Raw genomic sequence first — 26,242 nt, 5'->3', positions numbered from 1 at the left:
AAAAGCTGTAACACCACGGATAAAGAGAGACCAGGGCAAACCATGCGACACGGAGATAATCTCAGCAGTCCGAAGAACAGAATACGCAGGTAACCAATTCTGATTTGAAATATTAATGCATTTTTCAATATACAAGATGTTCCCAATTTAAAGTATAAAGTAAAATAACAGCTTAAAGCTCCAGGTACCTGGCTGGGTTGCTGATGCCTGCGGTAAGTAGGAAATATAAACTTTTTTTCTAAATGAAGTAAAGATCAGTAATGAAGGATGAGAAATGTCACAGAGGACCATGAGGTGCAGAAGTTGCAGGATGTGTGTGTAGCACAAGAGCATTTGTCAGATCAGATCATCCGGACTGTCTCTTTAATCACCTGATTGGGAATCTAAATCTGTCTTAAAATAAGTGAATCCATCTTTTCAACAAAAAAGGGAATACAAGAACCATCATAATATATATAATTAGAGGAAAGTGTTTCTTTCTCCTTTTACTTTGCCTATTATCATTCTCCTTCCTTCCCTTCTAGGACATGTTCAAATGGTCAAACTTAAAGGGGTTTTCCACTTTCAGCAAATAATTGATGTTGTTTGTGTAAGGAAAAGTTATACAATTTTCCAATATACTTTCTGTATCACTTCCTCACTGTTTTCAAGATCTGCTATATAAAGCTTCTAGATATTTCTGCTTGCTGTCCTGATATAGAAAGCTTCTATGTTTCCTTCCGGTGGACAGAAATGGGTCCATGGTCACACAAGTGCACGGCTCGTTATATCACACAGCTCTGGTTACTCTATCTGATACTAACGAGCTGTGCACCTGTGTGACCATGGACCCATTTCTGTCCACCAGAAGGAAACATAGAAGCTTTCTATAGCAGGACAGCAAGCAGAGATCTAGAAAACCGTGGGGAATTGATACAGAAAATATATTGTAAAATTATATAACTTTTTCTTACACAAACCATATCAATTATTTGCTTAAAGTGGATAACACCCTATAAAAGGCAGTTTACCTCACCCCCCACTGCGTGTAAGCATTTGGCACTGCTCCATGCAGCCCCCTACGTACACAACATACCTTTATAATACTTTTGGTCCTCACAGGCGTTCCAAAAAATTACTTTGTAAAATTATGCTAAAGAGGTTGGTGGTGCACCTGGTCACGGCTCATACCTTACCGCACATGCGCCACCAGAACAACCGCCCTTCTCATGCCCAGTGTGCAAGACAGTATCTGCTCTATGATAAGCAACTACTTAACATGCACTTGGATAGTAGTGCGTGTGCGGTAAGGTATGAGCTGAAAGCTAATGCCTCGGGTGCACCACCAGCCTTATTTACATATTTTTGCAGTCTTTTAATTGGACAACTGAAAGGACTCTGCGGAGCCCTACGACTTGTATTCGGAAGGGATGGTGGTAGATTCTCTTTAATAAAGATTTTCTGAGAGAAAATCAACTCTTACATCAAAATATCCAAGGTTTTCTTGCGCATATTTTGACTCTCCAATATAATATTATTAATTAATACTAACATTTTTTAATTAACTGGAAAACCTTGATCTCATTGCTGAAAACGTGGACTAAACGCTTTTAAGTGGTTTTAAGCAGATTTGGTCTCCTTGGTTCTCCTTTTTGGACATTAATTTGTGTAAACAAGACCTGACAGAGGAAATCTACCACCAGGATGAAGGATTGTAAACCAAGCACACTGACATACTGGTGCGTGTCCTCTCTGACAGGACCCAGTCTTGTTCTCCTGCCCTAGTTTTTGCAAAAAACAGCAATGGAACAATACTTTAAAAAAAAAAAAACAGGGCATAAGATCTACAGAAGAGCAGATCCTGCCAGAGGGGGCACACATTAGTATGTCAGTGTGCTTGGTTTACAATCTTTCATCCTGGTGGTAGCTTTCCTTTAAAACAAACTGAGCCTATCTTTCTTCCTTCCCTCTCCCCCATTATCTTACCTAGGACTGATGAAATTAAAAGTGCAATATTCCCTTTCTCACCTAAAATTCACCCTCCCTCAACAACTTTCCTTCCTTATGGCAAAATGATTGTTTTTGATTGGGTACGAATAGTATTCAGACGCTCTCATATGTTTACTCTTTGTTTCCAATTGATAAACAGAAATGTAGATAGTTTTTCTAATTTACTAATAAATTAGAAAAACTGAAATATCACATGCTCATAAGTATGCAGACCCTTTTCTGTGACACTCATATTTAACTCACATGCTGCCAATTTCCTTCTAATCCTCCTTGAGATGGTTCTACTCCTTCATTGGAATCCAGGTGTGTTTAATTGACAATGATTTGACATGGATAGGAAAGGCACACACCTGTCTATATAAGACCTCACAGCTCACAGTGCATCTCAAAGCACATGATAATCATGAGGTCTATGAAACTGCAAAAGAAGCTCAGAGACAGAGTTGTGGCAAGGCATAGATCAGGCCAAGGTTACAAAAGAATTTCTGCAGCACTCACGGTTCCTTTAGAGCACAGTGGCCTCCATAACCCTTAAATAGATGCAGTTTGAGACGACCACAACTTTTCCTCCAGCTGGCCGTCCAGCCAAATGAAGCAATCATGTGACAAGAGCATTGGTAATAAAGGTAAAGAAGAACCCCAAGATCAGTGTGGCTGAGCTCCAGAGATTCAGCATGTAGACAGGAGAGAGTTCTGCAAAGTTACTGTAACTATCACTGTAGCCTCCACCAATCGGGAGTCTGCTGACGGAAGCCTCTCCACAGTTCAAGATGTATGACAACCAACAGTTTGAAAAAAAAAACACATGAATGACTCCCAGACAATGAGAAATAAAATTCCCTTGTCTGATGATGCAATAATAGAACTTTTTGGTATTTAATTTAAGCGTATGTATGGAGAAAACCAGGCACTGCTCATCACTTCCCAAATACAATCCCCACAGTGACACATGGTGGTGGCAGCATCAAGCTATGGAGGCAGGGACAGGACGACTGGTTGTAATTGAAGGAAAGATGAATACGGCCAAATACAGAGATATCCTGGATGAAAACCTCTTCCAGAGCTCTGGACCTCAGACTGGGCTGAAGCTTCACCTTCCAACAAGACAATGACCCTAAGCACACAGCTAAAAATTACAAAGCAGAGGCTTCAGAACAGCTCTGTGACCATTCCTGACTGACCCAGCCAGAGACCAGACCTAAACCCAATGGAGCATCTCTGGAGAGACTTGAGAATGGCTTCCACCAATGTTCACCATCCAACCTGAGGGAACTGGAGAGGATCTGCAAGGAAGAGGCAGAGGATCCCCAAATCCAGGTGTGAGAAACTTGTTGTATCATTCCCAAGAAGACTCCTGGCTGCACCAGCTCCAAAGCTGTTTCTACTCAATACTGAGGATAGGGGCCGAATACTTATCACCATGTGAATTTTCAGTTTTTCATGTTTAATAAATTAGCAAAAATATCTACATTTTTGTTTTTTCTGTCCAGACGGGGGCAGAGTGCACATTAATGAGCAAAAAAATAACTTTTTGATCTTACCAGTTGGCTGCAATGAAACAAAGAGTGAAAATTTCAAGGGGTCTGAATGCTTTCTGTACCAACTGTACAACATTTGTTTGCCCCAAAAGTTCTGGTGGCATAACTGTCCCTATGCATGACAATTGTAAAAGCTCACTGAGAAGTAAACAGGAGTAAGGAGTAAGCAAAAGCAGCTAGCTCTCCAACCCCCATAGAGTGGATTGAAAAGTTTGCATAAAGACAGGGCCATAACTACATTGCAGCTGCTATGGGGCCCACAGTGTCAGGGGGCCCGGCATCTGGGGTATTTCATGTGAATATGCTGCATGTGTGTATTTGTGTATATGCTCTAAATACATATGCAGATCTGATGTGTATATGCTGCATGTCTGTTTAAGGGGTAAGGGCGGCCCCATTCATAAGTTCACTATGGGGCCCTGCCTCTCCCAGTTACGCCACTGCATGCAGAGACTTCAGAAAGAAAAGTTGCTAGAATTTGAAAAAACAGACATAACCAGATATAGATAGGTTAGATACTCTTTGGGAAACTTGTATGGGACTCCCCCTACAATAGCAGGAAGTCTTAGTGTTTCTGCAATGGACCATCATAAACTTTTTATATAAAGTTTTACAGAGTAATAGTATTTTCTTGTAACTTTTTCAGCCTTATATGGGATCCCGTCGTGTTCCTGCTCGCACAGTTCTTTTTGAGAAAGAGAAGAATGGGGTGACATACCGTGTCCCGGCGCTCCTCTACATCCCTCGATGGTCGACTCTGTTGGCATTCACAGAAGAAAGGCTAAGTGCTGATGATGCCCATGCAAATTTACTTGTATTGCGTCGTGGCATCCTTTACCACAGCTATGTAGAGGTTAGAAGGATGTGATTATTGAACATATATTGTACATTTCTTAACTTTCTGTAAAGCTGCACACCCCTTGATATGCACACCCATAAGCCTTCAGGGTAATCTGTCACCAGATTTAAAACACCTGCTCTAAGGGGGAACGTAAATCATCAACAGTCCCTCTGATGCCAGGGATGTGTCACTAACTTTTTGCTGTAGTGTCCACTGGGTTATGAATGAGCAGTATAGTCCTCAATTCTAGAAGATATTAATTCTCCTCATGGATACCGCCATTCCAGGAGTACAAGTCTTATAGACTATGTATGATGCTTCACTGTGGTTTCTTGGTAAAGAATAGACTCTAAGCATAGGGTTCTTTTGCATCTACAGGACCTGACTCAATCGGGGAGATTCAATATGCCTTCTCAGGCAGTTTTCTGGTGGAAAAGGTACATAAATCTCCTCCTCCCCACCAGTTTCATTGCTTCTCCAACCCGCGCGACACTTCGGGTATGTTGGGACGGGGAGAAGGGCTGGCCTGGGGTGTTCACGCCCCTGATTTACTATCAGGGCCGATTCTAGCATATTTGCTGCCTCAGGCGAACATTAAAATGCTGCCCCTCCCCCCCCCCCCCCCGCTCCCTGTTAAGTAAATCCTTAAACTTTACTAACAAGTAACAACCCTACAGACAGCCCCTGACACTGTGTGACTGGCTACAGGATCTGAGAGTCATTAGTGGCATCTAGTACCTTATAGATGACAATCTCTTCCATCAGGAGGACTTTATTCCGGGTTCTCCAATCTATTACGTATCACTGCTGAATTCACGGCCAGATATCTTCAGCTCCGTGCAGCATCTCCACCCAGCGTTCCTAAAAATACCACAGTCACTTACAGTATAAAGTCTCCTGGATAACAACACTGTGCTCCTAAATAATATATACCCCTCACAACACAACTGACCGCACACTACCCCACATATAACACATCCCTTCATTATATAGGGATAAAATCTTGCCCCACATATACAGCCCCCCAGCTTAGTAATATACTGTATCCCATATACAGCCCCTGCAGCTAAGTAATATACTGTACCCGATATACAGCCCCCCCAGCTTAGTAATATACTGTATCCCATAAACAGCCCCTGTAGCTAAGTAATATACTGTATCCCATATACAGCCCCCCCAGCTTAGTAATATACTGTATCCCATATACAGCCCCCAGCTTAGTAATATACTGTACCCGATATACAGCCCCCCCAGCTTAGTAATATACTGTACCCCATATACAGCTCCCCAGCTTAGTAATATACTGTATCCCATATACAACCCCCAGGCTTAGTAATATACTGTATCCCATATACAGCCCCCAGCTTAGTAATATACTGTACCCCATATACAGCTCCCCAGCTTAGTAATATACTGTACCCCATATACAGCTCCCCAGCTTAGTAATATACTGTATCCCATATACAACCCCCAGGCTTAGTAATATACTGTATCCTATATACAGCCCCCCAGCTTAGTAATATACTGTACCCCATATACAGCCCCCCCAGCTTAGTAATATACTGTATCCCATATACAGCCCCTGCAGCTAAGTAATATACTGTACCCGATATACAGCCTCCCCCCCCCAGCTTAGTAATATACTGTATCCCATATACATCCCCCCAGCTTAGTGATGTAGTGATATATAATATATACAGCACCCACCAGTATAAAATGATTCTGGCCCCATATAATATATACTGAATCACCCCCAATATAAAATAATTATAGCCCCAAATAATATCTATAGCATCCCCCCCAGTATAAAATAATTATAGCCCCAAATAATATATATAGCATCCCCCCAGTATAAAATAATTATAGCCCCAAATAATATCTATAGCATCCCCCCCAGTATAAAATAATTATAACCCCAAATAATATCTATAGCATCACCCCCCAGTATAAAATAATTATAGCCCCAAATAATATATAGCAACCCCCAGTATAAAATAATTATAGCCCCAAATAATATATATATAGCATCCCCCCAGTATAAAATAATTATAGCCCCAAATAATATATATAGCGTCCCCCCCCAGTATAAAATAATTATAGCCCCAAATCCCCAAATAAAATATACAGAACCCCCCCGGCCCCTAGTATAAAATAATTCTGGCCCCATATAATATCTATAGCATCCCCCCAGTATAAAACAATCATAGCCCCAAATAATATATATATATTGCATCCCCCCCAGTATAAAATAATTACGGTATAGCCCCAAATAATATAAATATATATTGCATCCCCCCCCAGTATAAAATAATTATAGCCCCAAATAAAATACATAGCATTCCATCATCCACCCCCCCCCCAGTATAAAATAATTATAGCCCCAAATAAAATACATAGCATTCCATCATCCCCCCCCCCCAGTATAAAATAATTCTGGCCCCATATGATATATATAGCGCCCCCCCCCCCAGTATTAATTATTAGCCACATTTATTTAATTAAATACATGAAAAATAATAAAAATCATACTCACCTGCAGGCAGCTGCTCCCTCGGCGCGGCTCCCGTCTTCACGCAGCTCTCCTGTGAGCCACGGCTCCGCACAGTGACACAGGCGGCGTGACGTCATGACGCCTGTGTCACTGCTTAGAACGGAGCGACGCAGCTGCCGGAAAGGCGCTGCGTCGCTCCGCATATAAATCGCGTCTGCGTCTTAAAGAGACAGGCGCGATTTATTTAGCTGGTGGGCGATTCGGGCGTTAATGGACGCCCGAATCGCCCACTTTAGAGCGGCGAATTTCGCCGCCCTTTACAGGGAGCCCGCATTCTGCCACCTGAAGCGAGATTTTCATCTCGCCTCATGGCAGATGCGGCCCTGTTTACTATAGTCTCTGTCAGAAAACCACAGAGACTATAGCAAAGAAATCTGCCAGTTTAGATATGGTCTTAGTTCGGTTCTTTGCGCCCATATCTACTAAGAAGCCGAAGCAGTGAACTCAGGCCCCTTCGCAGTGAACTCAGGTGGTGGCATTAAAAATTCTGAAAATTAAACAGTCTCCAGTTCCCTAGTTTATCGTACCAGACATCCCACTCATGGTTATTTTGTATGAGCCCCCCTCACACTCTATGGATTTATTAGATACAGCCTTATGTGGACCCAATTCCATGCATGACATAGGTACATAAAAATTTAAATTTTTCTGTGTGTTAAAATATTACAAAAGAGAACAAAAGAAACTGGATACTCAGTTGTTTCCTCTAGAGGAACGTGTCCAACGTGCTGTACTAGCACACCGCCACTACTCGAAGCAACCAAGTCTTCATATTGGACAAAGGATTAAACCGGCCTCACTAAATCAATAATCACAACAAGTTTTCTCTGTAGGAATTTCAAGACAAACTTGTTTGCCCTAAACTATGATGACAACGAGCCTACAGTCATTTTATTTTCAGATCTTACGCTTGAAAAACCTCTTTACCTGACCTTTGTTATATAGTGTTGATTATGTACTTTTCTTCCCACTCCAGGGTTGCTCTGTGAACTCTTCTAAAGTTCATTACAAGAATGTACCTTTATTTACCATCCATAACAATTGCACTTAAAGGGTTTGTTCAATGGCTTCTTTCTTCCAAATAGAGATCTACATCTGACATTGTGTATAACATTGAAACTAAGTTCTGTAGATTCATTAGTATTTCATTTTGAAAAGTGTAAATGTGTATTTTTATACTTTTTAATGTTATTCTTGTTTTGATTTTTTTCTTCAAGATAACATGTTTTAGGCTTGTTTTTTGTTGGATGAGCAGTAGTTAATATTGGTGCCACTTTAGGCTACAGATAAGGGAAATATATTCATAATGGTGTTTTGCATGTCAATTTTAATATTCCCCTTCTCCAAGGCACGGTATGCCTGATCTTCTAAGGGGCTCTAAGTAGATTAAACTCAAGATTAGCTATACTGTCAGTAACAGTAAATTCAGCAGGTCGGGGCAATTACGCCCCGTCTACCCCTCTCCCACAAAACAGGTGGAGATGGGGCTTTATACAAACCCTCTTCACCAGAAAATTGGTGGAGATGGCATATTATATGTTCCCCAATGTTTTTACAAATTTATTTGAGGGGGTAGAGGTGTTAAAGGAAAACTACCAGTACGTTTAACAAAAAACAATCCACACATACTAACCTACACTCCTCTTCATCCAGATCCCGACGGTGTTCTCCTTTAATCTTAACAAGGGAATCGCCTGGAAAAAAGATTTATAATTAGCAGTCAGGAGCATGGGGACAAGATGTCCGGGGGTCTGGTCTGCTAATTATGCATGACCCACAACTCCCCCTCCAATGCTGGGAGGGGGAGGTGAAGTCATGTGAGAAGAGTGAATTATTAGCAGTCCGGAGCACCAGACATCTTGCCTCTGAGCTCCTGGCTTCTAATTATAAGTCTTATTTTCAAGATTAAAGACCACCTCTGGATTGGAACAAAAAGTAGCATAGGTGGGTGAATGTAGTTTGTTTATTTTGTTAAACTTACTGGTAGTTTACCTTTAAGAATAAAATCAGCAAATCCATCATTTTTTAATGACACAAAATATATGGTATACATTATTACGGTACTTTAGCTTTATTCTAGATGTCATTGTAAGTGCTACACCAGATATGTATTATGTATGATCAACTATTTGAAAAAAAGAAAAAGGTCTAGCTTGAACCAAGGATACGGGGGTTTGTGTCTTGGATTACAGCAAAAAACACCAATAAGAAAGATTACTTCAGTTGCCACTGGGTACAAAATTTTTACAATGGAGTCAGAAGCAGAATGAAATGTTTACTTTATAATGGCAACACCAGGAAACCAGAATGGGATCTGTGCTTCAGTTATCTGAAAGGTCACCGTACTGTGGGTAGAGCCTTCTGCTTCTGATTTCATTGTATAGGCCAGTGATGGCAAACCTTTTAAAGGCTGGGTGCCCAAACTAAAACCAAAACCCACTTATTTACCATCAAGTGCCAACTTGACAATTTAAACAGTAACTTATTGCTCCCTGTTCTTCCACAACATTCAATCGTATCGGCCCCCTGAGTACATCAATATAGTTAAAAAAAAGGAGGGCAAATTCAGACATCATTATAGCTTCTCTCCAGGGTCTCTCTGCACTGGAAGAATTATGGGGACATCAAAAGAGAAACTGGCCCTTCTCACTTTTTCTGCAGTTCTAATCAGTCAAGGATGTGTCATCTTAAAAGAGCATTGAGAGCAGCAGGAAGATTAAAGTCATGTCTGCTAAACTCTGTCCTGGGGAAACAGCCTGGGTGCCCACAGAAAGGGCTACGAGTGCCACCTCTGGCACCCGTGCCATAGGTTCGCCATCACTGGTGTAGGCCTTGGGAAACGAAAAGAGAGTCACTGCAATTAAAAAGTAGTAATAAAGCAATGCAAGGAAGTGTAGAAATCCAGAATATTACGGTATAATAACTACTAAAATCTTTTATTCTTAAAAGAAAAGTAGGTGTTACAATAGAAATAAATGTTCTGTTTAGAAAAGGGGCTCCTAGTTTCCATCTGAACCTGCAGATATAAATCTAGAGCGATAACATGGATAATAATATACAATAACATCATGTTTTCTGTAGTATCTGTATGTAGTGGTAAATATCAATGCATCTTCCTGCATCTTCCTGCAGTGGGAGGACATGTTTGCTGTGGAGAGAGCCCACTTGCCTGGACACCGCTCAATGAACCCTTGCCCGATCTATGATGCCTTTACAGGACAGATCTTCCTTTTCTTTATTGCTGTCCAGGGCAGGACTACAGAATCCTACCAGATCATCACTGGCCGTAATCTAGCAAGACTTTGTTATGTAACCAGCTCAGACCAAGGCAAGACGTGGAGTGAAGTCACAGATCTCACCCAGAAGGTCATCGGAGAATCACTAAAAGGTAAAAAAAAAAGAGAAAAGAAATACTTGATAAGTGCTTCCAGTATCAAAATTATTTTCGGCTTTTATTTTTGGAGAATGTCCCATACCCCCTGTATGATCTTAAAGGAAACCTACCATTTGATTTGATGCAGTATGAAACAAACATACCTTGAGATTACTGTAGCTGCACTGATGCAGGATCATATCTTGGTTAATCCCAGACCCGAGTGGTTTTGCTGAAAAAACTATTATAACATTCAGGACCATGAAAAAGTTGGGACAGCATGGCTACCTCGATCAACACATCGAGGGAGCTTGGAATTCCAAAGGGGGGTTAGTCAAGCATGACTTATCATGCTTATAATGTTATATCTGTTTTATCAGCAAAACCACTCAGCTAAGGGATTAACCATGACATGATCCTGCATCAGTGTAGCTACAGCAGTCTCAAGGTATGTTTGCTTCATAATGCATCAAATCAAATGGTAGGTTTCCTTTAATTGGAACACTGGGAACTGATAATAATCTGAATTCAGACAGAATCGAATAATATATATTGGATTAATATTGCAGGAGTACATTAGGGGTAGGTACTCACACTGCTGTGCTCCACACTCTCTTCATTGATCTGCTCCATAGCACCCCCCTGCTACAGGAGTCATCATGCAGTCTGCTACAGCTTGTACTCAGAGCAGAGGGAGGGAAAGATCAATGTAAATAGTCAAGAGAAAAACAGTGTACCGACATTAAGTCCAGCTACAACCCTGGAATATGAAATGCATTTTTCACAGCTACTGCTAACAACACACACAGAGGTATGATTAAACAGATCTCCTGGGACAATACCTAACACTGTCTGCAGCTTTGTAGGGTCAAAACTGGTGATAGACTCCCCTGTATTACAAACCATTAAATGTCCATTTTTTTTCCTTTACTGAAAAAACATATAAAGTTTTGAAAATCACATTTAGAACAGCTGTTTATTTGCTTTGGCACAAATTCTATTCCTTCCAATATGTGTAAATTTACAAGTTTCTTTTAATTCCTTCATATACCGCCATGCGGTGAATAAAAACTAGTTTTTTAAATAATCTATTTAGATTATTTCTCATGGTTCCCATGAGCCTTAGTTGAACCTAATTTCTTGGTTTCCCTCAATTCCTCTCATGTTATCAATTATCAAACTTCCAATTATTGCCACACACTTTAAGTAACTTTTCACGACCCCTCTTGAGAAATATGAAAAATACTGTTTTTGTTCATCAGATTATTTAACATACATTCTAACACTTTAAAGCGTAACTGTAAAGATATAGTAATTTTACCAAATTATTATATGTGATTCCCCCTTTTAAAACAAACAGAACAATCCCTACTTTGTGCTGCTCTGACTTTTCTTTCCAAAGTCATGGCATTTTTTTTTTGTGAAAGACAAAATCTTTCTCACCAGAGGTGAAGTGGGCGGAGACTAAGCTTCCATCACATGGAGGAGCAGGGAACATGTAATAAGTGGTAGAAATCATTAGTACATGAAGTCTATGCCTGGGCTGTGTGACCACTAAGGGTTAATAGCTTATCTACACAGAGCTGATACTGCCAATGAAAAGGTGGGGGAGGGGAGCAGCATGAGGTGCAGAGACAGAGAAAGTTCTGTAGAATTACAGACTGGGATGGAGGGAGTGATAGGGAACAGGTAGGTCTTGTATCTCACTCACTATTCTGTGCAGGAGACATCTGTATTCACTGTTCTGTACACATCCAGCCCTGCTACATACACAGAGCTGTCACATGACCTCCTCCTCTGTGAGCAGGGAGCAGCAGCTCCTCCCCTCCCATGAAATCGACCCAGAAACAAAGAACTGATTCACGGGGCTTATCAGCACATGGAGAGGAAGCAGCTACTGCATCAATGAGGTAATCTGAGGGGGATAGTAAGGAAACTGCTGCATATAAGTAACAAAGAAAAAAGGCAAAGTTGTTTTACATCCCAAGAGCTGTTGATTTGTGGAAAAAAAACCTTTACAGTTACTCTTTAAAATCTTTAAATGGTTGACCAAGCATTTGATCCAGATTATTGAGGAACATCAGTATTCAGTGATATTGTATCCCTCTGCAAACCTTTATAAAACAATAGTTATATAATCACAGGAACCTTGAGTGATTGGGGTTTTAAGAGAAGAAAGGAACTGAATCCTTATGAACTATACTTTTCTACTAATATATATCAACCTTCTTAGAAATCTGTGATCTATAAAAGAATTTTTACAGAAAGAACACTGTGCACAATATCACCTCAATAACTTAATAATGAAATGTCAGGTTCCTGCTGCACCATTTGAGCAGAAAATAAATTTAGAAAATGTACCTGGCTCTTTGTCATTGAAGCACTCGAGTCATGGGGCTGATTCACAGAGTAATGGAGTCATCCTAATAGACCCTCCTCTTATTCACTGTCCGTTTCCCCTTTAGATGTAGTTTCATATCTCAGTGCACATGTCCGGAGAGTTGAGGGACTCCATGTATCAGAAAGCACAGTGAGTCACCCATGTGACTTGGTGGCCTTATTGGCAATGAATAGAGATGAGCGAGCATTAAAATGCTCGGGTACTCGATATTCGAGACGAACTTTTCCCGATGCTCGAGTGCACGTTTCAAGTAACGAGCCCCATTGAAGTCAATGGGAGACTCGAGCATTTTTCAAGGGGACCAAGGCTCTGCACAGGGAAGCATGGCCAAACACCTGGGAACCTCAGAAAAGGATGGAAACACCACGGAAATGGACAGGAAACAGCAGGGGCAGCATGCATAGATGCCTCTGAGGCTGCTTAATCGCACCATTATGCCAAAATTATGGGCAACAGCATGGCCATGACAGAGTGACCGAATGAGGCTAGATAGCATCTAAAACATCCAATAATTGACCCTGACACTATAGGGGACGGCATGCAGAGGCAGCGGCAGCGGCAGCAGCGGCAGGCTAGAGAGTGTCATGGCAACATACCCTAAATGGACTCAGGCTTCAAACCAATGGGTGGCAGAGAGGAACCAAAGGAGGTGAGCAAGAAGCGCTCAAATAATATCGGTACATGATAAAAGTTTGCCAGTATATTTTGTGGATTACACAGCAGGGTGGCGACAAAGTTAACATGGAAGCCATGAAAACAATCCAAAATTCTGCCTGACACAGCTCGTTTGATAAGGGGACCATGTATGGAGGCAGTGAACTAGTAGTAGATTAAAGGTGCTGCAGTTAAAACTATGTTAGTTGGATCTTGGCATGGAGCTGGCGCTCCGCTGCCAGGCGAGCTTTCGCCAATCGAAGCCCCTGTCTCTAGGCTACTCCCCAAACAGCACTTCTAAGAACCTTTTGTATAAGATCAAGTGTAGTAGCGTTCTTATAAGTTTGGGATATGGCGGGTGAGGGGAATGTAAACAGATGCGCAAGAAGCGCTGAAATAATATCCGTAAATGAAAAAAGTTTTCCAGTATATTTTGTGGCTTACACAGCACGGTGGCGACAAAGTTAACAAGTTTGATGTGGAATGCCCTGTAATAGCTCTTGGGCGGTGTGCCTTTTATCACCTAGGCTCAGCAGTTTGAGCACCGCCTGCTGTCGCTTAGCGACGGCACTGCTGCTGTGCCTAGAGCTACCGACTGATGGCGCCATGCCCACGGATGGTAATTCGGAGGAGGAGGTGGAGGAGGGGTGGGAGGAGGAGGAGGCATAGTAGGCCTGAAACACCTGGAACGAGGTAGGCCCCACAATCCTCTGCGTCCGCAGTATATGACCAGCCCCAGGGTCAGACTCGGTCCCAGCCTGCACCAAGTTAAGTGTAGTAGCGTTCTTATAAGTTTGGAATATGGCGGGTGAGGGGAATGTAAACAGATGCGCAAGAAGCGCTGAAATAATATCCGTAAATGGTAAAAGTTTGCCAGTATATTTTGAGGATTACACAGCAGGGTGGCGACAAAGTTAACAAGTTTGTTGTGGAAGCCATGAAAACAACCCAAAATTCTGCCTGACACAGCACGTTTGATAAGGCGGCCATGTATGGAGGCAGTGAACTAGTAGTAGATTAAAGGTGCTGCAGTTAAAACTATGTTAGTTGGTTCTTGGCATGGAGCTGGCGCTCCGCTGCCAGGCGAGCTTTCGCCAATCCAAGCCCCTGTCTCTAGGCTACTCCCCAAACAGCACTTCTAAGAACCTTTTGTATAAGATCAAGTGTAGTAGCGTTCTTATAAGTTTAGGATATGGCGGGTGAGGGGAATGTAAACAGATGCGCAAGAAGCGCTGAAATAATATCCGTAAATGGTAAAAGTTTGCCAGTGTATTTTGTGGATAACACAGCAGGGTGGCGACAAAGTTAACAACTTTGATGTGGAATCCATGAAAACAACCCAAATTTCGGCCTGACACACCTCGTTTGATAAAGGGACGATGTATGGAGGCAGCTATATGGACGACTTTTGGAGGTAGCAATGGAGACAACGTGTGGAGGCTGCTATGGAGACAATTCAATTTGGATAGTGCCTGTATGTGGCAGTCCAAAAAAGTTTTCAAACCAGAGGAGCAGGTAGGTGGCCCTCCAGAAAAATGGAATAGATTGAGTGCCTGTATGTGGCAGTCCAAAAAAGTTTTCAAACCAGAGGAGCAGGTAGGTGGCCCTCCAGAAAAATGGAATAGATTGAGTGCCTGTATGTGGCAGTCCAAAAAAGTTTTCAAACCAGAGGAGCAGGTAGGTGGCCCTCCAGAAAAATGGAATAGATTGAGTGCCTGTATGTGGCAGTCCAAAAAAGTTTTCAAACCAGAGGAGCAGGTAGGTGGCCCTCCAGAAAAATTGAATAGATTGAGTGCCTGTATGTGGCACTCCCAAAAATTGTTTAAAACAGAGGACCGGGTCGGTGGCCCTCCATAAAAATTAAATGCATAAAGTACTATAGCTAGAGCCAGTGGGCCCTGTCAAAAAATAGCCAGTTTCCTCTGCTTTACTGTACAAAGAGGAGGAGAAGGAGGAAAATGAGGAGGAGGAGGAGTGGATAAATTATTCAGGTTGAGCTTCCTTCACCTGGTGGAGATTGGAAATTAGGAGAAATCCAGGCTTTATTCATCTTGATAAGCGTCAGCCTGTCAGCGCTGTCAGTCGACAGGCGTGTACGCTTATCGGTGATGATGCCACCAGCTGCACTGAAAACCCGCTCGGACAAGACGCTAGCGGCAGGGCAGGCAAGAACCTCCAAGGCGTACAGCGCCAGTTCGTGCCACATGTCCAGCTTTGAAACCCAGTAGTTGTAGGGAGCTGTGTGATCATTTAGGACGATGGTATGGTCAGCTACGTACTCCCTCACCATCTTTCTGTAAAGATCAGCCCTACTCTGCCGAGACTGGGGACAGGTGACAGTGTCTTGCTGGGGTGACATAAAGCTGGCAAAAGCCTTGTAAAGCGTACCCTTGCCAGTGCTGGACAAGCTGCCTGCTCGCCTACTCTCCCTCGCTACTTGTCCCGCAGAACTACGCACTCTGCCGCTAGCGCTGTCAGAAGGGAAATACTGTTTCAGCTTGTGCACCAGGGCCTGCTGGTATTCATGCATTCTCACACTCCTTTCCTCTCCAGGGATGAGAGTGGAAAGATTTTGCTTGTACCGTGGGTCCAGGAGAGTGAACACCCAGTAATCGGTGCTGGAATAAATTCTTTGAACGCGAGGGTCACGGGATAGGCAGCCTAGCATGAAATCTGCCATATGCGCCAGAGTACCAACGCGTAAGAATTCACTCCCCTCACTGGCCTGACTGTCCATTTCCTCCTCCTCCAACTCCTCCAACTCCTCTTCTTCTGCCCATACACGCTCAACAGTGAAGGACTCAACAATGGTCCCCTCTTGTGTCTCGCCAACATTCTCCTCCTCTTCCTCCTCATCCTCCTCCACCTCCTCCGATATGCGCTGAGAAACAGACCTAAGGGTGCTTTGGCTATCAACAAGGGAATCTTCTTCCCCCGTCTCTTGTGAGGAGCGCAAAGCTTCCGACTTCATGCTGACCAGAGAGTTTTTCAACAGGCCAAGCAGCGGGATGGTGAGGCTGATGATGGCGGCATCGCCACTGACCATCTGTGTTGACTCCTCAAAGTTACTCAGCACCTGACAGATATCAGACATCCACGTCCACTCCTCATTGTAGACTTGAGGAAGCTGACTGACCTGACTACCAGTTCTGGTGGAAGTTGACATCTGGCAGTCTACAATCGCTCGGCGCTGCTGGTAAACTCTGGATAACATGGTCAGTGTTGAATTCCACCTCGTGGGCACGTCGCACAACAGTCGGTGAGCGGGCAGTTGGAGGCGGCGCTGCGCTGCCCTGAGAGTGGCAGCATCTGTGCTGGACTTCCTGAAATGCGCACAGATGCGGCGCACCTTCGTGAGCAAATCAGACAGATTGGGGTATGTCTTGAGGAAACGCTGAACTATCAGATTTAACACATGGGCCAGGCAAGTTGGGCCAGGCAAGTTGCAGAGCCGCCACCAGGTTACGGTCGTTGTCACACACAACCATGCCTGGCTTCAGGTTCAGCGGTGCCAGCCACAGATCAGTCTGCGCCGTGATGCCCTGTAATAGTTCTTGGGCAGTGTGCCTTTTATCGCCTAGGCTCAGCAGTTTGAGCACCGCCTGCTGTCGCTTAGCGACGGCACTGCTGCTGTGCCTAGAGCTACCGACTGATGGCGCCATGCCCACGGATGGTCGTTCGGAGGAGGAGGTGGAGGAGGGGTGGGAGGAGGAGGAGGCATAGTAGGCCTGAAACACCTGGACCGAGGTAGGCCCCGCAATCCTCGGCGTCGGCAGTATATGACCAGCCGCAGGGTCAGACTCGGTCCCAGCCTCCACCAAGTTAACCCAATGTGCCGTCAGTGATATATAGTGGCCCTGCCCGGCAGCACTCGTCCACGTGTCCGTGGTCAGGTGGACCTTGTCAGAAACGGCGTTGGTCAGGGCACGGATTATGTTGTCTGACACGTGCTGGTGCAGGGCTGGGACGGCACATCGGGAAAAGTAGTGGCGGCTGTGGACCGAATACCGAGGGGCGGCCGCCGCCATGAGGCTGCGAAAGGCCTCGGTCTCTACTAGCCTATAGGGCTGCATCTCCAGGCTTAGCAATCTGGAGATGTGCACATTAAGGGCTTGGGCGTGCGGGTGGGTTGCACTATATTTGCGTTTCCGCTCCAGGGTCTGGGGTATGGAGAGCTGAACGCTGGTGGATGCTGTGGAGGATCGTGGAGGCGACGATGGGGTTTTTGTGGCAGGGTCCTGGGCAGGGGGCTGACTATCAGCTGACACAGGGGATGGAGCAGTGGTGTGCACGGCCGGAGGTGAACGCGCTTGTTGCCACTGAGTGGGGTGTTTAGCATTCATATGCCTGCGCATACTGGTGGTAGTTAAGCTATTAGTGATGGAACCCCTGCTGATCCTGGTTTGGCAAATGTGGCACACCACAGTCCGTCGGTCATCCGGTGTTTCCTTAAAGAACCTCCAGACTTCTGAAAATCTAGCCCTCGCCGCAGGAGCCCTCGCCACGGGAGCTTCACTAGTTGACACATTTGGCGCTGATGCACCAGCTCTGGCCCTGCCTCTCCGTCTGGCCCCACCACTGCCTCTTCCAACCTGTTCTGGTCGAGGACTCTCCTCCGTCTCAGAAGCACTGTGTTCACCCGGCCTCTCAACCCAGCTTGGGTCTGTCACCTCATCATCCTCCGATCCCTCAGTCTGCTCCCCCCTCGGACTTCCTGCCCTGACAACAACTTCCCCACTGTCTGACAACCGTGTCTCCTCATCGTCGGACACCTCTTTACACACTTCTTCCAATACGTCAACAAGGTCATCAACACCCACAGACTGCGACTGGTGGAAAACCTGGGCATCGGAAAATTGCTCATCAGCAACCGGACAAGTGGTTTGTGACTGTGGGAAGGGTCCAGAAAACAGTTCCTCAGAGTATGCCGGTTCAAATGGCAAATTTTGCTGGGAGGGGGCAGACTGGGGGGGAGGAGGCTGAGGTGCAGGAGCTGGAGGAGTGCCGATTTCAGTGACATGGGTGGACTGCGTGGAAGACTGACTGGTGGACAAATTGCTCGAAGCATTGTCGGCAATCCACGACATCACCTGTTCGCACTGTTCTGGCCTCAACAGTGCTCTACCACGAGTCCCAGTAACTTCAGACATGAACCTAGGGAGTGTAGCTCTGCGGCGTTCCCCTGCTCCCTCATAAGCAGGTGGTGTCTCACCCCGCCCAGGACCACGGCCTCTGACCCCTGCAGTAGTTGGACGCCCACGTCCCCGCCCTCGTCCTCTACCCCTAGCCCTCGGGTTAAACATTTTGAAAATGAGAGTTATAACTTTAATTTTTTTTTAAACTTTTTTTTGTGTTTTTTTTTTTGGTGTGTTTTTTAGTTTTTAAAACCAAACGATGCTATGCTATTGCTATGGCTATTTTCTAGCCAAGTATGAAAGCACACTGCTATGCCAGATGAGATGACGCTGAGTTATGAAAAAAATAAACGTAAAATAAAAAAGGAAATGGCAGACTGTGCCTAATTGAAATCCAACCCCGGGCCCTAATAAATTTTCCCACTTCGGTCTTTGCGATGGATATGTGCGTCACTAAGCGCAAAACACAGTGGTCGCAAGTCTCACTCCAAATTGCTCACAATTTGCTAGTAGATGCACTGCAGCAACTACAGCCACCAGCAGATCAACCAGAAATCAAATATATATAACGCTACTGTAGGCGTAAGTAAGCCGTTTGGATTCTCCTATGGCTATTTTCTAGCCAAGTATGAAAGCACACTGCTATGCCAGATGAGATGACGCTGAGTTATGAAAAAAATAAACGTAAAATAAAAAAGGAAATGGCAGACTGTGCCTAATTGAAATCCAACCCCGGGCCCTAATAAATTTTCCCACTTCGGTCTTTGCGATGGATATGTGCGTCACTAAGCGCAAAACACAGTGGTCGCAAGTCTCACTCCAAATTGCTCACAATTTGCTAGTAGATGCACTGCAGCAAGGACAGCCACCAGCAGATCAACCAGAAATCAAATATATATAACGCTACTGTAGGCGTAAGTAAGCCATTTGGATTCTCCTATGGCTATTTTCTAGCTAAGTATGAAAGCACACTACTATGCAAGATGAGATGACACTGAGTTATTAAAAAAATAAACGTAAAATAAAAAGAAACTGGCAGACTGTGCCTAATTGAAATCAAACCCCTAATAAATTTTCCCACTTTGGTGTTTGAGGTGGATATGTGTGTCACTAAGAGCTAAACACAACGGTAGCAAGTCCCCCTGCTAATTCCTCACAATATGGTACTAGCTGCACTACTGGTGCCAGCAAGCCCAGCCACAAGCAAATAAAAAAAAAAGTATAACGTTATTGTAGCCCTAAGAAGGGCTGTTGGGTTGTTGTAGAATCACTCCTGCCTAACAGTAAGCTAATAGAACACCCTAACGCTTTCCCTGACCAGCAGCAGCTCTCTCCCTAGCGGCATCCAGACACAGAATGATCCGAGCAGCGCGGGCAGCGGCTAGTCTATCCCAGGGTCACCTGAGCTGGCCAGCCAACCACTGCTATCGACGTGTAAGGGTACCACGTCATGCTGGGTGGAGTGCAGAGTCTCCTGGCTTGTGATTGGCTCTGTTTCTGGCCGCCAAAAAGCAAAACGGCGGGAGCTGCCATTTTCTCGAGCGGGCGAAATACTCGTCCGAGCAACGAGCAGTTACGAGTACGCTAATGCTCGATCTAGCATCAAGCTCGGACGAGTATGTTCGCTCATCTCTAGCAATGAACCTTGTACATTTTCACAGTATGTTATCTGCTCAGAGCAGAACTGTTTTTTGGAAAAGACATGTATGATTTGTGTGTATTGTAAGCTGTGATTAGTTTCTTAGGTAAAAATTAAATAAAATTTTTAAAAATCCATGTGAATGAATAAACATAAACAAATTAATTTCACACCGTAAGGCTACATTCACACCACCGTTGCCCGCTGTATCAGCTGCGCTGGGGAGAGGAGCATGGCACACGGCACCTGTGCCGAGAAAAGGCAGGACATGTCCTATCTTTTCACAGGGTACGGAACGGTACGGTGACGCACTTGTGCGGCAGCATAACGTTCCCGTAGGGCGCCGTGTGCCCATTGCCATCTATGGGGGATGTTTATAGGCCGTATATACGTCGGTCGCATATATGTCCCCCATATGGCAGTGTGAATACAGCCTAAGTAGACTCTCAGTTCCCCTAAAATGAAATTAAATGCTCTCTATGAATGTTTATGTTTGTATTCTGTTTTCATTAATTGTGTTTAATATATGTTTCAATAGTTTTACCATAGCACCCATGGATGTTAAAGGAAAACTACTACTTATTTTCACCTCTACAAAGCTCCAACACTGCTTTCCCAGATGAACATTTACATTGCACCATATCTTTACATAAGTAATCATCAGGCTCCTCCTGACTGTGGTGCTAATGCACAAGAACTTTGTAGAGCCAGGTAATACCATCTACTAGGGGCATCACTTGAGGAGGCAGAAGGCTGAATAGAATTGCTATTAGAAGGGGCTCTGTTAACGACTCCCAAAGCACTTCTGCCTCATTTACATAAAAATAAAATAAAGTGTTAAAACGATGGAGCTTGCTGTTCACCAATGTGGGGGTATGACTACAATGTGCATGTTCACCTCTAAAAAGCAGTAGTGGTGCGTTGTAGAGGTGAAATTAAGAAAAGACCTCCTGAAAGGAAATCTAAGATATCTGATAGGTGGGGGTAACCATGTGACCTAGGTGTGAATAAATAAAAAATCCTGGTATGTTCCTGTAATAAATTCAGAGGCTATTAAAAACTATTAAGTATCTAAAAAGACTGGTTTGATTTGTAACCCCATGGCATTTTTTGTCCTTTCCTGTACAGAGTGGGCTACCTTTGCCTTGGGACCAGGACATGGTATTCAATTAAAATCTGGTCACCTTCTTCTGCCTGCTTACACCTATCACATAGACTGCAGAAACTGCTTTGGGAAACTGTGCCGTACAACCCCAAGAGCATTTGTCTTCCGTAGTGTTGATCATGGGAAAACTTGGACATTTGGAGACCTAGTCCCAAACCTGCAAACAGTCGAATGTCAGCTGGTATCCGTGGATGAAGAAGATGGGAGTAATGTCTTATACTGCAATGCCAGAAGCTCCTTGGGGTTCAGAGTACAAGCTCTCAGTTATGATAGTGGTTCTGTCTTCCAGCAAGGGCAACTAGTGGAAAAGCTGGTGGAGACACCTAATGGATGCCATGGGAGTGTTGTTGGCTTTCCTGCCCCTCTACAGTTTTCCTCAAAGCTTAATACTAAAAATATAGTGTTGGGGCAGGCAATGAATGGGTTTGCTCTACATAAAATATCAGATATAGCAACTAGAAGAGTACATCAGTTACATCATAGTCTGGAGCGACGCCTAGACGACTATCAACTCAATAGACAGAGCAATTTCTGTAAAATAATGGATCACAAACACTCAAAAGGAAAGACAAGTTACAAAAACAATAAGCATAATAAACCACAATCTTCTTCCAAATCAACACAAGAGCAAAACAGTATTTTAAGGACTGACTATCAACTCCAGTTGCCTACTTGGGTCTTGTACTGTCACCCAACCAGCCCTCATCGACGTGTAAATCTGGGGGTTTACCTCAGCCCATACCCTAAAGACGCTGATAGCTGGACCAGCCCTTGGATCATTTATGAAGGACCAAGTGCCTACTCAGACTTGGCATATATAGACTTAGGGTCCGAAGAACTTGGAGCGATAGAGGCCGGACCATTAGTTGTCTTTGCCTGTCTTTATGAGAACGGTATAACATCTCCCTATGAGCAGATATCATTCAGCATGTTTACACTATATGAGGTCATCCAGAACTTACCCCCTTACCCTGCCCGTCACCTCCAGACATCTCTGAGACACGATGGTACAAAAGGAATTTGTTCAACATCTTAAAAGATTATCCATAACAATCATAAAGGTAAAGTTTTACATGTTATAATATGTGCTATTTTAGTGTTTCTCAATGTTTTGAACTAAATACCGCCTATTGGCATTAAAGAAAGTACTATCTATACGTTACATCATGGTTACTGTGCTCCTTCTGATAAACACACATCATAAAGAGTATATCCCTGTGCCCCAGACTGAAGACATTAGTCATATGGTTAATATTATTCTGGATTGCTAAGAGTTCTTAAAAATTGTTAAAAGCATCATTTTGTTCCATAAATGTATCCCTCACATATATAATATACACACAAGACAAGACATGAGGGCTATTTTCCTGCAGAGTAGACTCTGATCAGATACCATTCTGATTTAAAGGAAATCTACCGTTTGATTTGATGCTTTATGAAGCAAACATACCTTGAGACTGTAGCTACACTGATGCAGGATCATGTCATGGTTAATCCCTGAGCTGAGTGGTTTTGCTTGTAAAACAGATAAAACATTATGATAATGAAGCTCTGCCTCTTCTATGGCTCCTTCAGCGCTTGGTTCCGCGCTTCTCCTAGTCTGTGAGTTTTTCTCAGCAGGAGAAGATGATGCAATCACTTTTCTCCCTGCCAGACAGAATAATCAATTGCTGCACCATCCCCCAGGTGCTGTGTATGAGTGATCCAGCTCAGGTTGATTAGTTATGCTTGACTAACCCCCATTTGTAATTCCAAGCTCCCTTGTGTAAATGTGTTTATTTGAGACAGCCATGCTGATCCAGCTTTCCCAAGGTCCTGAATGTTATAATTGTTTTTCATCAAAACCACTCAGCTCAGGGATGAACCAAGATATGATCCTGCATGAGTGTAGCTACAGCAGTCTCAAGGTATGTTTGCTTCATAATGCATCAATTAAAATGGTAGGTTTCCTTTAAAATTACTTTTTCTCTGTCCTTAATCATCAATCCCATGATGTCTCTGCACTATTAATCAGTTTATAAAGGACACACAATAAAAGTTATGTTGTAACCAGAACCCAGCATTACGTGGAAAGTGAAACATAGTACTTCATCATCCTGCTGGAAGAACATTGCATAATTTTTATACTATTTTCTCCTAAAAAATTTAAAGAGATCATAAGTAGCGATAAACAGACCAAAACTGCAATGTACGGTTTGTATTGAATATTGCGGGTTTAGTCAGAAGCACGGGTTGAGTTAACAGCCCCACTGGTAATGCAGCACACACGGGGCTGGCACCCCTGGGTCCCGTGGATCCCTATAATCCACCCCCTGTTTGGTGTTATCCATTACATGCCACAGGCAAAGCGAAGTCACAGGGAGCAACAATCCCAGCCAATACGACGGCACATAAGATGGCTTTGCCCACAGCATGTAAGGGATAACACCCAAGATCAATGCCAGCACTGGTGTTACCGGTGGATGAGTAGACCCATTCAAATAGTTAACGATGAGTACAAGGAGACTTTTGGTCTGGGTGCGGCAGTACCCTCTGGACCCGAAAACTGATAGGTCATCAATAAATATAAGTTTAAAGTCAGGGAAACTGCCCTGAAATCCTTTACGTAACAGGAGCCTGTCTGATCATCAGCAGTAATTGTTATAGAAGTTTTTGTCCTCCCCTTATTGGGAGCTTGAGTGGTACAGACCACGTAGCCTCATCATATGAGAAGCCTAGTGCCTTAGATGGGGACTCTTGGAGAGAACAGACAGACTTTATATTATTTTCATGTGCATCACCATGAGAACACTTGACCGCACCGGAGAGAAAGATACTTTTCATAAAATTTCATACTTTCCATATACAAAGACATAATTAAAGGACATCTACCACCAGGATGAAGGATTGTAAACCAAGCACACTGACACACTGGTGTGCACCTTCTCTGGCAGTATCCGCTCTTCTTTTAGCTTCTACTGCCCTTGTTTTTACATAAAAAGGCTTTTAAAATTATGCACACCTACTTTTTTCTGGTCACAATGTCCACACAAAACTCCAAAAATTGCATTAACAGTCTGGGATAGACACAATCCAATCTGTAAAATATTGATCACAGACAGAAGAATGAAGAAACTGGAATGCCACATCTCAATGTTTGGAGGTTCGATACAGGTCCCACCTGAGGAAGATACTTCAGGAATCGTGGCCGTTGAGCTACAGGAGAGGAAAGAAAGGAATGTTTGCTGATTGTCTGGCCACATATATTGTATATAGCAGTTTGAAGTCTTATTTGCAGTGTTATATAATAAAAATGATTGTATAAAGTTCTAGACATTTTGCCACAGAATGTTTCTTTAATCAGAATATATCTTGAAAAATGAGATTGAATGACTTCCCAGACAGAAGCACCAGCAGTGGCATAACTATAGAGATGACATTAGTGGGCCCATAAGCCAGGGGGCTCCCACAAGACCCTGTACAATACTTTGATCTCCTTTGATTTAAGGAATTTGCTCCACTAGTCCTCCAAAGGTCCTGAAATGGCTGATTGAAAGAAGGGATGCATCCTCCATTCTCCAAGAAGCTTGATTGCCATATGTAGTGAATGATTCTAGATTAGTAGCGCTTATAATATTCATACAGCTCAGGGCCCATGGCAGTCTTAATCCGTCCCTTGGTAAGTTAGTATATAGACAAGTAACTAAGGCTACAGAGAAATATGCAGCTGTAAGAGCTTCAGTATTATGCTTTTACTCGATTATAACTACATTCAGAGAAGATGTCACTTGATATAAATGTACAGTACTGTAATCACTTCTTACTGTGTACAGCCAATATAGGTACAATACTATAGAGATGTTTAGAGCTGAGGCATTTAAATCCCGGCGGCACATGGGCGCTGCCATCTTGGATTTGATCGCCATGAGATTTGCACATTGTAGTAGATGATGTGTAAAGACAGTATATGGTAGGATCAATCAGACAAACTAGGGTTAAAAAACCCTAGGGAATCTGAAAAACAGTTTAAAAAAAATTAAATTAAAAAAACCTAAAAATTCTAATCACCCCACTTTCCCTTGAATCAATAAATATAAGTAAACAGTAAAAATCATAAAAATGTCCCATATCCCAAAAGATCCGATCTATCAAAATAAAATTTCTGGGCGTTTAACCCCATAATAGAAAATAGGGCCAAAAGCTAAAAATGCCACTTTTTTGCCATTTTGCAAAATATAAAAAATTCTATAAAAAGTCATCAAAAGGCAGTACCATTCTCAAAATGGAAGCATTGAAAACATCATCAAACATCTCAAAAAATTACACCGCAAACATCTCCGTACACCTAAGTATGAAAAAGTTATTAGCGCCAGAAGATGGTCAAATGAAGAATTTTCTTTTTGAACAGGAGGTTTTAATTTATGTAAATGTACGAAAATATTATAAAAGCTTTACAAATTTGGTATCTCCGTAATTGTACCAACCCAAAGAATATAGCGGACATGTCATTTTTGGCGTACAGTGAAAGACGTAAAATCCAAGCCCACAAGAAAACATTTCAAATACATTTTTTCACCGATTTCACTGCATTTGGATTTTTTTTCCCGCTTCCTAGTACACGGCATTGGATATTAGATACCATCACTATGAAGAGCAATTTGTTATGCAGAAAACATGCCCTCACACAGCTCTGTATATGGAAAAATAAAACCTTAGTAAATGTGCCCCATCATGTTATTTCTTCAAGCCATTGTATAAGTAAGGAGTAGATATTTCTGTAAGTCATTGGTCCAGAACCTCCTAGCACCACATTACAGTAACAACTTACCCATTGTTGAACAAATTACGTTTAAGGTAGCCCCATTTCTGGGCTGCTGCTTCCTCGTCTTCCTGGATCAAACAGTAGGGACCACTGAATAATCCAGCAACAGATACTGAGAGAGAGATTCCAGCTCCAAGCAACGCCACAAAGGAAGA

General features: G+C 43.2%; 1 protein-coding gene and 1 long non-coding RNA gene across 5 annotated transcripts; one reads left to right on the top strand and one right to left on the bottom strand.

Annotated features, from left to right (window-relative positions):
- Positions 1–24,548, top strand: NEU4 (neuraminidase 4). 4 transcript variants are annotated; one of them, XM_072143405.1, is made up of 5 exons: positions 75–212; positions 4,174–4,380; positions 10,052–10,307; positions 21,250–22,347; positions 24,384–24,548. In XM_072143405.1, the coding sequence occupies exons 1-4, from the start codon at positions 204–206 to the stop codon at positions 22,320–22,322; spliced, it is 1,545 nt and encodes a 514-aa protein (XP_071999506.1). In that variant the 5' UTR covers positions 75–203; the 3' UTR covers positions 22,323–22,347; positions 24,384–24,548. The 4 variants fall into 4 exon arrangements, with proteins under 4 accessions (XP_071999507.1, XP_071999506.1, XP_071999508.1 ...); XM_072143406.1 differs by lacking the exon at positions 24,384–24,548 and having other exon boundaries at positions 1–89; positions 21,250–22,448; XM_072143407.1 differs by lacking the exon at positions 24,384–24,548 and having other exon boundaries at positions 10,169–10,307; positions 21,250–22,448.
- On the bottom strand, positions 9,838–26,242 carry LOC140122485 (uncharacterized). The gene is made up of 3 exons (XR_011854334.1): positions 26,094–26,242; positions 24,292–24,481; positions 9,838–10,300 (listed from the first exon to the last, which is right to left on the bottom strand). It is a non-coding gene; the product is annotated as an uncharacterized lncRNA (long non-coding RNA).

The sequence above is a fragment of the Engystomops pustulosus genome, chromosome 3 (assembly GCF_040894005.1).
Source record: "Engystomops pustulosus chromosome 3, aEngPut4.maternal, whole genome shotgun sequence".
Classification (NCBI taxonomy): domain Eukaryota; kingdom Metazoa; phylum Chordata; class Amphibia; order Anura; family Leptodactylidae; genus Engystomops; species Engystomops pustulosus.
This window is presented reverse-complemented; position numbering and strand designations above follow the sequence as displayed.